General features: G+C 31.2%; 1 protein-coding gene across 1 annotated transcript; it reads right to left on the bottom strand.

Annotated features, from left to right (window-relative positions):
- Positions 1-1621: 1621 nt before the first annotated feature.
- On the bottom strand, positions 1622-12927 carry LOC109805605 (choline/ethanolaminephosphotransferase 1). The gene is made up of 19 exons (XM_020367761.3): positions 12725-12927; positions 11880-11889; positions 11722-11772; positions 11182-11259; positions 10489-10564; positions 10376-10398; positions 10192-10292; positions 9679-9773; positions 9503-9571; positions 8495-8564; positions 5599-5662; positions 5482-5522; positions 5288-5372; positions 3898-3960; positions 2696-2754; positions 2557-2609; positions 2240-2312; positions 2016-2059; positions 1622-1867 (listed from the first exon to the last, which is right to left on the bottom strand). The coding sequence occupies exons 1-18, from the start codon at positions 12859-12861 to the stop codon at positions 2038-2040; spliced, it is 1170 nt and encodes a 389-aa protein (XP_020223350.1). The 5' UTR covers positions 12862-12927; the 3' UTR covers positions 1622-1867; positions 2016-2037.
- Between the last annotated feature and the right edge of the window lie 625 nt (positions 12928-13552).

Consider the following 13552-nt stretch of genomic DNA (forward strand, 5'->3'; position numbering starts at 1 on the left):
TTCATCTTATAATTCTTCTATGTGTGCAAGGATAGTTCTTCCTATTTCTAAATCAATTAATTTTTGTCAATTTTTTTGACATATTTCTGTTACTACTTCACCACACTTAGCCTTGCTAAACTCTGATAATTTTATGGAGTATTTGCAATCTAAATAATGTAGAATAGGTATTCTACAAATCTCTCTGTTATATATATATATATATATATATAAGGAGTTCTTAGTGTTATATATTCTAAGTATTGATAAAATGGAGACTATAATCTAAGGAAGTTGTTTCTATGATCATATTTATTTCTGTTTCTTGTTGATATATTGTTGAAATACTAAATAATTTTGAAATATTTCAATTGTAACTCTTTTTGTTACATAGTATAATGGGTATATTGATCCGTCTTCTATTTGTATTTTTAATGGTTTTTGTAGTTTATCCCATATTTCAAAGAGTGCTTTGTTGCAATACAAATACTTTCTCATATATTGATATGTATGTTTCAGTCTCTTTTATATTTAGTTTTACTCTTATATAAGTACTATTCGGATTATGTTTCTTCTATAGATAATTCTTCTGCAGAATATTCATATATACTATTTTCTAAATCTCTTAATTCTTCTAGCTACTACATGTTCTAAATTATATATTATAGATACTTTGTTTTATTGTTTTCTAAACCAAAATTAGACAATTGCAACCAGAGCTGATAAATCCCAATACACGTTACGTAAGGTGGTAAATTTCCGATATTCCGATATTTAGGAGTATTTGTTTTAAGGTTTTATATTGCGTTCCTAAGAATTACATTACAAAAATATATTAACCAGAATTTATTTCTGAATATATTTATAAAAGAAACTTATTTTATTACACTCTAATATTCCTACCAATATTTTTAGAATTCAGAAAAATTAATAAAGTTATATGTTAAAAGAATAACTTCCCTTGCTCCTTACTTTCCCACTCACTCATCATCATGGAAATAAAAGCTCAAACATGAGAATGTAATTACTTGAGAACAAAGGATAATTAAGAAAATAATAATAATCAAGAAAAATTAACCATCCGTGTCTTTAAAAGGGAATATACATACAGGAATTTTGAAAAACAATCACCTTGATGACAGTAGTCAATAAACTTAAAAAGAGGATAACTTCTAAATGCCCATTTATTTAAAAATTAATAATAAAATAATTTTAAACTATAAATGTTACTAAAATATGTATTCAAATTAATCTAAACTATGAATTTTATATTAAAATTTATATACAGCTTAAACAATTGATTCTTGATGTAAAACCAAGGCCTAAACCGTAATTGTAACTCAACTTTTAATTTGTGATTGCATATTAAAAATTGACACAACGAGTTGCATGTTAAAAACTAGCACAAAAGTTTGTATATCTTAGGTTCAACTCTCATTGTTTGCCGTTGAACAAAAAAAAACAATAATAACTAGCACAAGAGGCATAAATGGAAATGAAGACACAAGCATATCAAATTACTTTGTTGAATGCTGCGATAAACGTATCAAAATCTAAAAATATATTTTGAATTTTCTCTGTGGATAATATATATTCTTAGTTACATTTTGGTTTATTTTAAACTCAGTTATCCATACTCAAATAACCACGACAAAACCATATTCTAATATGTTAAAAAATAAAAATATGTAGATTTTTTTAAGTCACATTCAAAATAAAATAAATATTTCTAGTGGTTGAATTGAAACACAAGAATTTCCACAAATAGATCTCCTAGTCTATCTAAGAATCAATATATAATTACAAGTTCCATGTTAGTCAAATTTGTCAAACAAAGCAAAATTAGTACTGACCAAAGCCTTGCCAGTATTTTTGCTTGACTTGCTATCTGAAATGACAAAAATAATGACTCAGCAAGACACACAGAAAGGTAGTAGAAAGTAAGTTCAAACAAAATGCTACTTTATAAACTGAAATTGACAACTTGGAAAATAAAGAACATGTCCGAAAGAAGTTATTAGTTGGTAAAGGCATACCTAAAGGAAATCTTGGGTAGATTCAAGCTTCCTTCCTAGTTATCCTGAAATTGAACAAAAGATAAGACATACGTACCAAAGACCATTGTTCTTAGCAAAGATTGATGTAGTAATAAAAGCAAGGATTGATGTAATATAGCATACAAAACCAATTCTCTATATGAACTAATAAAATAAATTAGACTTCATAAAGTATTATACTAGCAGAAAGCTTGGTAATTTACCTGAAACAATAAATTCCCAGGGCATTTGTAATTTCATGAATGACAGACGTGGCAAAATGCAAGTAAAGCATCACTGTTCATATAATCAGAATCATTAAGTTAACGAAATACAGCTAGGGTAAACAAATTACATAATTACTCCATCTCAAGTGTTGACCCAAAAAAAAAAATTTCACTAAGTGCAGCAATGACCAATGCATCAATTTATCAAGTTCGAAATAATTTGTTAATAGTGATTTCTTAGTGAGATGGGCTGCTTTACGTTACAAGCAAAACTATAAAGGCCAAAATCAATAAATCACAAAATGAAGTTGTACCTGAAAATGCACAGTAACCAAGAAGAACTAGCCTCTCATCAAGTAAGGGAACCCTTGAAAAAAATATATAAATGGATTTTTTTAGAACAGACAAACATGAAAAGCATGGAAATTCAGAAGGCAAAACCGTAGCACATACCCATCATTTAGCCTTGATGCAAGTACATTAGCAATGGCCAATGGGAGATACACAAGGGACTGTACAAGATAAATAATGTTTATATCAATTATTTAGTGTAACAACAACAATAACAATCAATCACTTGAATGAAATCAAATATATTAATCAAAGTGTTGTCTATAATTTTCTCTGTCATTCGACCATGGATGACTCATTATGATATGAATCTCTAAACAATAACAATATGCTGTCATACAATTAAATGTGTAAGATATTGTAAACATTTAAGGAATGAAAATTCACTGCTGAGATTTTACTTCGTAAAATGAGTGAACCAAATTTGTACGGTTTGAAAAGATTGTCTTGAATGATCAAAGAATATATCCCCTATGTTTCATGTTGAAGTTTTCCATATTGTTATTAAATATGAATCGCCAATTTTTGATGTTTAAGAAACTAAAATTACTCTCATGCTACACAGAAATATCATTCCAAGTATTAAAAAATGGTTTTGAAGCCAGACAACAATTAATAATTACCCTTTCTTTTATAACGCTCAAGAAATTCATCAACATACAACACTGCTACCAGAAAAAAAATTACATCAACTTAAATACCCAGCTAAATATGTATTAGATAATTTAGACATTTACAGATTATTATTTAAAAAAGAATGACAATTGAAGAGGCAAATATAAAGTAAAATCTTAAAATAAAAAAAATTAATACCTCCATGTTAACTTATTCCAACCCTAGTGTTCAAGTCAAGATTGAAATATCAAGGTTCTTCTTAATAGGAAAAAAAAATATTGGATGCTGCTGAAATAGAGTGCACAGAGATGCTGAAACTATGTTTCACTTCCATAAAGGAGGCTGTATATGTAGGGTTAATGTAAATAATGCAATGATACAGTTTGCTAATTATTAATTACATGATTAGGTTAGCCTATCCAATGAATATAGACACTACTTGCATGATAATGCTCTAAACATAAAGGATAACAAGAATCTTAAGGGGTTGAAAACAGACTCGTCATATGTGCGATCTTTGCAACTACGGTAAAACAAATGAAAGTGAAGTTCACAGAAAGTGTAGAGAACTTTTGGCCGATTCATCATTGTGTTTTCATAGTTTTATATGAGGGACAGCAGCCAAATCAAGCATCTCAATTCTCAATAAAGAATTCAGAATGTAACAGCCAAGTAAAACAGCTTAGTACCATGCACATCCCAGTTTTCAAACCCTTAGGTTCATCACATAAGTGAGCCAAAATCATCCTTCCCTGCAAAATTAAGCTTCCATCGTTAAAAATCATAATATATGGAGTTTTATACAAGAACAAGCCAGAGGCAAGATATGTAATCTTTAGAAAAGTTACAAAGAAAACATCAAGAGGAACAGAAACAACCACAAGTATAGTGGCAAGAACATTTGTTTCAGATTATGCATGTAAATGTATTTACTAACAAAACTATTGAGGCTATTTTCATAAAATAAACTTTTAATTATTCGTCTCATGTATTTAGTTAACTTTCCAAAACACTTGATTTGAAAATTTTATGTTTGCATGCAGAATTTGCCATCATATGAGATCTTAAGTTCCTAATTACTGGCAGAAATTTCCATTCGAGTACATATTTTCACTTTGACATAAATGTTGCAGAACCATTATTGTCCATAGCAAAGATATTGTAAGAACTAATCAATGTGTCAATGGTATCATGACAAAAAATAACATACTCTAGACAATTTTGTAGTCCAATAACTTTTCATAAAGAAATCAGATAGTAAAGGCAATCAAATTAACATTTTGAGGACTAAACTCAATAGTATGTAAATAGAATGCATAATTGCATTTACATAGAGTATAACAGGATATCTACCCCCTTAAATAATGAGATCATCAAAATCATAGTTTCTTCAAAGTCAAAATATGCAGGTAGAGTAGACCAATGAATGAAAATTGAAATGATATAGGATACCTTGCAGCATGATTAGCAGCCCCAAAGCAAAGCAAGAATAAGAGAAATTGTATACTCAGGTACTAGATAAAAAGAAATATTCAAGAACAGGCATGGAATTAGAAGCCCCAAAGCAAACCAAGAATAAGAAGATAAATTATATACTCAGGTACTAGATAAAAAAAAAAGGTTCTAGAACAGACTGACAGAATATGAATTATGCGCTTATTAAGAATGTATTTGTTTCAGTACATGATATGCAAGCCAGAATCAATTCCCCTTATCTAATCCATATAAGTTCAGTCTAGGGTTCACTCAAAAAACACAAAAGCATAATTTAATTAATTCCAAACACAGTACAATTATTCATAAGGAAAAAATGTTTGGATTCTGAAAACTATGTTGTACATGAATCAATAAGCACCTAAACCAAATCAATTAACATTATATTTTGACAGCTATCTAGTCCTATGCAAATTGGTTCAGCTTCCAAAGAGCCATCAGCCAAAAAATAATTATATTAATGGATGATGGTAACCAGCTAAAAAGAGCACCAAAGAAAATACGGTATAAAAAAGCAGCTTGCCATTGTAAATAAAAAAAATTAATAACTAACAATTTTTCAAATTTAAAACAAAGCTATCTTACCACAAGATATCCGAAAGTAAGTCCTGTTCCTATAACAACTAAATGTGGATATCTCCCCATGATGTCTGATGGTGACAAATAATCCCTGCAACAAAAAATGCACCAAGTGCTTATATGGATAAAAGAATAATAGGATGTCTATATCATTCAAACAAACTGAGTACAAAATCAGTGCATCTTGAGTTGAGTTATACCACATAAGGACTCCTCCCACAAGTACAACAAATGGATAAAGCTGCCAAAGAAAAAGCACACATTAACAAAGCAATCAGATTTTAGGGAAAGAATATCATACAGGAAAAAAGAATTACCATTGCCAATGCAAGCGGCATGCTTCCGTTTCTTGCCTTGACAACCTTATAAACATTACTAACACTGTATGGAACAAAAAGATAGTTTTGGCCGTCAAATAAATTACAGACAAAAGCCTACAGAAACAAGGATCATTTCGTACTTAAAATGTAAAACCTTGGTTTTTATCATGGAAGCATAGATTATGTTAACTATTATGATAACCTGGATGATTTAAGGAATAGAGTTCTACATACTCCAAAATACCACCAAATGAATATAACAATAAGAATGAAGAATGTCAAAACCTACACCTGTGTTGAGACTAGAGACTGTAGGGTTCAAGTAAGGAAGAAGAAAATGAATACACTAGTGATAGGAAATTTAATTAATATGGGATAATATGATGTGATACAAAATACAAAGCACTTACCCTTATTTACACTAGATTACTAGTACTGGACTCCTAATCCTAAAAAAAGGGAGGGCAGATATAATGAAATCTGGAAACCTCCTCTATGAAATCATCAAAGATAGTCCAAAGTATTCTAAGATACAATAAAGACATTAATCTATTATGAAATGTTTTCCCAAATTCCAAGTTTCAAACCCTCAAGATAAAGCTATGTAAGCTTTAAGCTTGATACAAATGAGTTCTTTACATGCACTCACATATAGTATGTTCTACAAAACATAAATAGAAATGATACTCAGGGATGCAGGAGACAGGAAAAATGAGTGTTGCTAACAAGAGAACTCGGCAGTACAGCTGCAATGATCATCAACAAGAGAAAGTTTTTGGCAAGCGAACTGGCACAGCTAGCCCAAACTTTTCCAATCCACATTTGGAAGCATCAAACAGCATAAAAATGTAGGAGACTGAACAACTTTGAAATATTGAGGTGGGGTATGCACCATTGCAATGAGAACTACTCAACAGTACGACTCATCATTGATACATGGGAAATTGTCATCAGTTGATACAAAGACAGGAGGCTGGCTGATATCACAATATATTTATCAGTGTATGAATCACTGATATGAAAAAAGTCAGCAAATGATTGTCAGTGGAAGAATAGTAACTTATGGTATGACCGTGAATGAACTATTGGAATACTTTTTTATTGAAAGAGATGTCACCATCTAAGTATAAATGATAGCAAGGTTGTCAAACTCGCTATTCAACTTATAGAATCATAAGAATTTACATGCCCAGAGACCTCCATTAAGCCAAATCTCTTGCAAAATTGTTTTTGTGTAGGCTCGTTCAAACCGGTGCAAGTCGGTTAAAATCATACAAACTCAATTATAGGAGCAATTTTGCAATTTCAGCTAGAACCAAATTTTGGCCAAAAGCAACACCTATTTTCTTTGCTTTGAGGAACATTTAAAAAGTGAACTTAGGGCTGAATTCATCTTTTCTCTCTGTGGTTTTTCTCTCCAAATTAGAAGCCATCTTGTCACCAAACACCATTCTCAAAGGCCCTGCAGCACCCAATCATCAGGTCTCTCTAGTCATGGTCATCTCCTTGCAGGACCCATTCTTTTGGCATTTTTCATTGAAAATAAACACTCATTTGCCATTGCTCAATACGCACACCCATTCTCTAAAGGCTCCGCTCAAGTTGAAGATAGTCACCCATTGTAGAAGATGAACATGAAACACCATTGTTGAAGAGTGAAGACAGGCTCCATTCAAATTCATCAATCTCCCTTTTGTCTTAATGTCTTCAATTATTTTAGGCATTTGTCATTTCCCTGATAAAATTGTGATTTTATAATATTTTGGCTGTGTTGGTTGATTCCTGATTGGTTGTTATAATATATAATAGCAATAAGGCTAATATAGTAATGTGTTATATTATGGCTGATTTTGTGATTTTATGATATATCAGCAGTGAACCGATAATATTAATGTCTAGTAGAACTAGTAAGGGAGGTTTTGGAACCAGTAATTTTACTGTATTTTGCTATTTTGCTATTTTTCATTTTTATGGAGTTGGAATGTTTATATTGGAAGTATTATGTTTCATGCATAAATGTCCTTTATACTTTTTATATTATTTTTATATTGAGTTAACTCTTACTTGTTTGGGTCGAGTTTGCGAGTTGAATTTACGAAGGCTCCATGAGTTTACGTAAACTCTCGAGTTAGTCAACCTTAAATGTCAGGATGAGGATGAAACACAGGTGCTTTAGCCCTGTGGGATTACAACAAGCCGTTGTTCAAGGTACAAAGGTAAAGATCTAAACTATAATAAACATGAACCCCTTCAAAGAAAGATAAATTACAAAATAGATTGTGTTTGGATAAAATAAGGATAAATTGTAGACAATAGAGATCAGTGACAACAGTAACGAGAAGTGTTTACATGGGCCAACTAAGGTTATGGTGACCAGAATTCCTCACAAGTCACTTAGTCACATCTAACAGGGTGGAAATGACAGCATCTAGGCAAGCAGAAACAATAGGGTGAATAGAGATTCGAAGTTACAGGACTTTATGCTAATATATTGTATTATAATTTGATACAAAAATATAAAACTGATCCCTATTCATGCTAGTAGAACTAGACTTCAAAATCCTAATCAAATCAAACAAGGAAACAAATCAAGAAATATAATGAAATCAGGATACCTGTCCACAAGATCATCTAAGAAACTAAAGTATTCTAAGATACAATAAAGACATCATGAATTATTTTCTATATTCCAACTACTTGATAATCTCGGTTTCAGTCCATTAATGCTGAAGTATAACTAGAAACAAAATAGCAACCAAATGGTATAGTTCAACCTATAAGAAAATCTGTAAGCTATGAGTTAGAAAAGAATGTACAAATTTTATGCCAACAGTTAGTGGGGTATTGCACATGTTAAAGTAGATTCAACTTAAATATGGTTAGCTATACATACTTGCATGTGACTGTTGGTATAACACCAAAAGCTATCATTAAACACAATACAGCTTCAAATGTTGGGATTCCTGAAATGTGGAAAGAACAAAATCAAGCAGTGATTTATCAAGGGAGATGGAGAAAACAATATTTTGTTGTTTTCACCATTTCCTTTGAAAGTAGGAAACAAAGTGAAAACAAGGAAGACTTTCATAAATAGTAGTAAAAACATATCATCTGAAAATGAAAACTAAAGGCAGACCACATGCACCCCATATACTCTAAGGTCTTAGTAAACATAATATGATCTATTTGTTTCTATTTCTACCAATATATTGACAATATGATCTTAGTGACTGCATAGATTCTAACAACTTAAAAAGAAATGAAAAGTTGACAAAAAAAATAAATATGAATTGAGGACTTCAATCTAAAAGGCTGTACACTAAGACGAGGGAAAATTTTAGCTATCCAAACCAGACATTTAAGTAAAAGAACATACTGTAGTACATAGCAAACAATTTGAGAGGAAAAATTTGGCATTCAAGACATTGAAAACATTCTATCAAGTAAAGAACTTACCCTCTCTTAAGACAATAAAACAAATCCATGTTTGGCGACAAGTTTTACATTGGCCATACAATCTAATACAGATGATTCATCCCCACACAATCATAGGTAACTAAAACTAAATATGTTCCTTATGCCTATTTACCCAAATCCCAAGTTCATATAACACACAATCATGCATCTGAAACGACAAGGACAACTGGGTATCCAGTGAACATGCAGAATTATGAGTTAGATTAAAAATTCAAGTAAAAGACAGTCAATGTATAAAAACTTGTCTCCAAATGCATGACAGACCTTCAGCAAAGGAAATACCAAAAATACTTCTTAAAAGGTGCTATATATGAAACTTGGAACAAGTACACAAATAGCATTAAAGAGTAGAGAGTAGAGACATATAAATCATCTTTTGATCCAAAACATAGAAATAATACCATATAATGAAAGAAAATCTTACCCCCAATAAGAGGAAACCAATTTAAAAATGGCAAAGACTTTCCAAATGGCTGAACCCACCACTCAGCACCTGTATAATAATAATAATAATAACAACAACAACAACAACCACAACAAACATGGAATTCTAAGCAAACTCAGTAGATGTGAGTGTGTATAACATAGAGAAGTCCATACCCACGATAGCAGTGAAAAAGTGACAGAGGTATATTAGCATAAGACCCTCTGTAGGTCCATTTACAACAGGCAATATAAGCGTATTGGTGAAGTAGCTGCATCCAAAACAACATTTAAAAGAAAATTAACATTCGTAGCCTGTAGCAGCATAAATGAAATATGGTATAAAAAGATATAATCATGCCAAATTTCCAATTGTATGTTTTCACGAAAGGAAAGATGCCAGTTTAAGAATAAGAGATATTTCATTATAGAACAGTACAAGCAGCACACAAACATATAGTCATTTTCCAGAGTCATTCAAATTTAATTTTTATTGGGCATTTCTATTCAGTTAGAACCATCCATTATTTAACATAAGGGGTAGCTAAAACAAATTCTTATTTTCCACATGCTGCAATGTATAATACTGTATGACTTTCTAATAAAAACACAAAAAAAAAATTAAGAAAAGAAAATTACAGTCAATATAACATATCATCTATCATATACTAATTTAATATGATAACTTACTGCTCCCAGGTTGCACCATAAAATGTAATTGCAGATATTAACCACCACCAGAAAGTACTTCTTCCACACATGGCTGTGCTCCCAAAAGCCAATGCTTCAAACTGAAAACAAATTCTCATAGATGATTGTCTTTAAGTCTCATTCAATGATTTAAAAAAAATAGCCAATGCTAAACGAGACATACTGTACAAGCAAGTGCATCACACCCTGCAAATACAGTTGAAAATATCTTCATTAATAACAAACAGGTACAAATAATAAAAACAATAGAATAAAAACACAATGCAGGAAAATCACCATGATCAAATAGCTCCCCCAATGGGCTCGATGAACTTGTTCGTCTAGCTTGCTTCCCATCAACAGCATCAAATGTCTAGCACAAGCACACACACATAAGAACACAAGAAATAAAATAATTATAGCAAAAAATAGGAACTTAGGCATCATGCTCTCCCATGGATAAACCATGAGTATTGTTTAGTGGTCACGACATAAACAGCACATGGAACCACTGTACATTGTAGGATATAAATAATCACAAAGGCATTGAGGAAAAGATAAAACTATCCAAATATTGATTCCTTTATTTTCAGGAAATTACTCAGTAATAGGAAACAGAAGATCAAAGTAAACATGTTTCAAACTCAAGGTTCAAGAATTTCAATAATATCACATAATCATCAACCAATAGAGCACCAAGCTTATGCATCTTATAATCAACCAACTTATTGCTAGTTTCTGTAATTCAAATCATTTAGATTTGTTGTGAAACAACACTACAACCATTACATCAAGATTCAAGAGACTAGAGAGCAAATATTATGTGCTTGAAATGAGATCAAGATTCAAGGAAAACTATAACATAAGTAAAATTTATCAGGGTTGGTTGCCATCAAGGCAGCAAACACAGCTACCCAACATAAAGATTGAAACTAAGGTCAAATGGACAACGAAGTTGGCAAGTACTGCACTATGAGAATTTGATCAGACCTGGTATAAAAACAGAAGTAGTCCATGAGCAAAATGAACCCATCTTGGAGGAGCTGAGTCCAATTGAGGGGAGTATATCTGAAAAATAAAGAAAGAAAGAAAGTTAAGTATAATGTTTCTAGGAATCCACTGTTTGAACACAGCCATTCACATCATATCCAAATTCCCATCCCCAACCATGTAAAGAACAGTTCAACAAAAGAAAATACCAATAAATCATGAAATTCACCAACAATCTTAAACATAAATGTATCTGCAAATTCACTGTTTGAACACAGCCATTCACACTATCCAAATTCCCTTCCTAACCATGTAAAGAACAGTTCAAGTTCAACAAAAGAAATTATCAATAAAGGGTGAAACTAACCAACAATCTTAAACATACTTCACAATTCACATACTTGTTTATAATAATTGCAAATTCCTTTCTATCATTTGACATAATGAAAAAGGAAGTGAAACATTGGGAAGCTATAACTGTTATGACTTTAATTTTATTTTTAGGAAGTAGGAGGATTAATGGACTCAGGTTCCACTTACGTAACCAAGCAATGCAGACAGTAGTAAGAACATAAATCCTGTCAAAGTAATCTGCAACCATGTAATTTATGAATCATCAGAGCCAATGTTATAGCATATGGTAACAACAGTAACAATTACAGATGACGCTACAATAAGAAAGGAGGCAAAAGGTGTACCATGTTTGGACTGCAAAGATTCGCATAATGCCAAGAGATGGAGATAAATAAAAGAAAAAGGTACAAGTTAGTGTATTCAAAACTCAAACTAAGTTGCAAAAATAATAAACCAAAGTATTACCAAAAAGAATAAATGATAGTATTATCTCCATGAATGTGTGTGCGTAGGTGTATGTTTATGTGGTTATAGCCATAAATGCGAAACAAATATATAGTTACAATCAGGTTCACATGCACAATAACCAGTGTTGATAACAACTATAAGTTTCTGGATGATTTCTATCCCACAGGTGTCGTCATGCATTGTCATTGTAATTAGAAGTTATTTATTACACAAACCTTGTGTAAAAGGAAGTTACTAATCCAGATATTACTACTGACAAAAAGGCCAATGAAAACACATCTATGTAAACAATATCATTTTAAGTTTCAATATACTCTAACTTCCAATGATGGCTGGATAAGCAATTTTAAGACACAGTGAATACAAGCAAAGCAAATAAACCAGCCATTCATATATAAACCAAGATCTAAATCACAAATATGTGAAAAGATTATGAAGATTTCCTACGGCTAGGGTTAACTTTGAGGATATTCATTCAAACTGATTATGATATTATGAAGTTACAGTAATTCAGTAACTAACTATAACAGCAACAACAACATTATATTATAATAATTTATAAGAAAAAAAATTCCATGGCTAGAATAATAACAATCCATCTGCCTAAATGAATTTCATAATAAAATTTATCATTCTTGAAGTAAACAGATGTTTTTATATTATAAAATAATTAAGTCAAAACAAAGAAAGAACTTAGTTTCAAATGATAAAAAGTACTCACGGCATCCATAGGGGGAAAATTTTAACAAAGCGACTCCAGAAGGGTTGTAATACATATTTGGCCACATAGGAATGATCTACTCCACTATATTTATATCTGTGCAGAGCTGCAACACCGTGAGCCCCAATATAACCCATTTTTCCTCTGATAAAACTCCAAAATAAGCTTCAAGGACCAGTTAAGCCTCAGCACAACCTGCTGAACTTTGGGAAAAAAACGACCAGACCAAATAAATGTAGGAACTTGCAAGATGTCCAATTGAAAATTGACAAATCAGATTGAATTTGAAGATAACAAAATTTAAACAAATTCAAAAGGAAAAATGCAAACCAACAAACTGACAAGAAAAGGCCATAAATATTATGCATTTTACAGCGAAATAATACATTCTTTTAAGAGGTTTCCAAATCAAACACAGAATCAATATAAAGTTACAAAGTATAAAAATGGAGGGAAAAACATATCAAACAAACAAATAAGATCCCATGAAAAACCAAAATTAAAGTGAAAATTTAAACAGTACTTAGCAGCTATATTTGAAACACAAATTGGAGTACAAAAAGATTAAAACTCTAATAATTAATCATGTTAGTAAACCAAAGTTTCAGAAGATGATCAAATATTTTACTGTTATCTTCATTTTCTTGCCTTTTCTTTGGTGCAGTATGCACATTTTAACACCTCTTACGGTCTCATAGATTATTAGTGGAAAGGATTGTTTAAGGAGAAATCATATTAGAATTAAAAAAAAATGAAGGACACAGAGTACTCAATTACCTGTATAATCAAACAAGCTGATAAGATGTCATTTTTTTTTCTTTGTACCAA

The sequence above is a fragment of the Cajanus cajan genome, chromosome 11 (assembly GCF_000230855.2).
Source record: "Cajanus cajan strain Asha chromosome 11, NIPB_CcT2T_4, whole genome shotgun sequence".
Classification (NCBI taxonomy): Eukaryota; Viridiplantae; Streptophyta; class Magnoliopsida; order Fabales; family Fabaceae; genus Cajanus; species Cajanus cajan.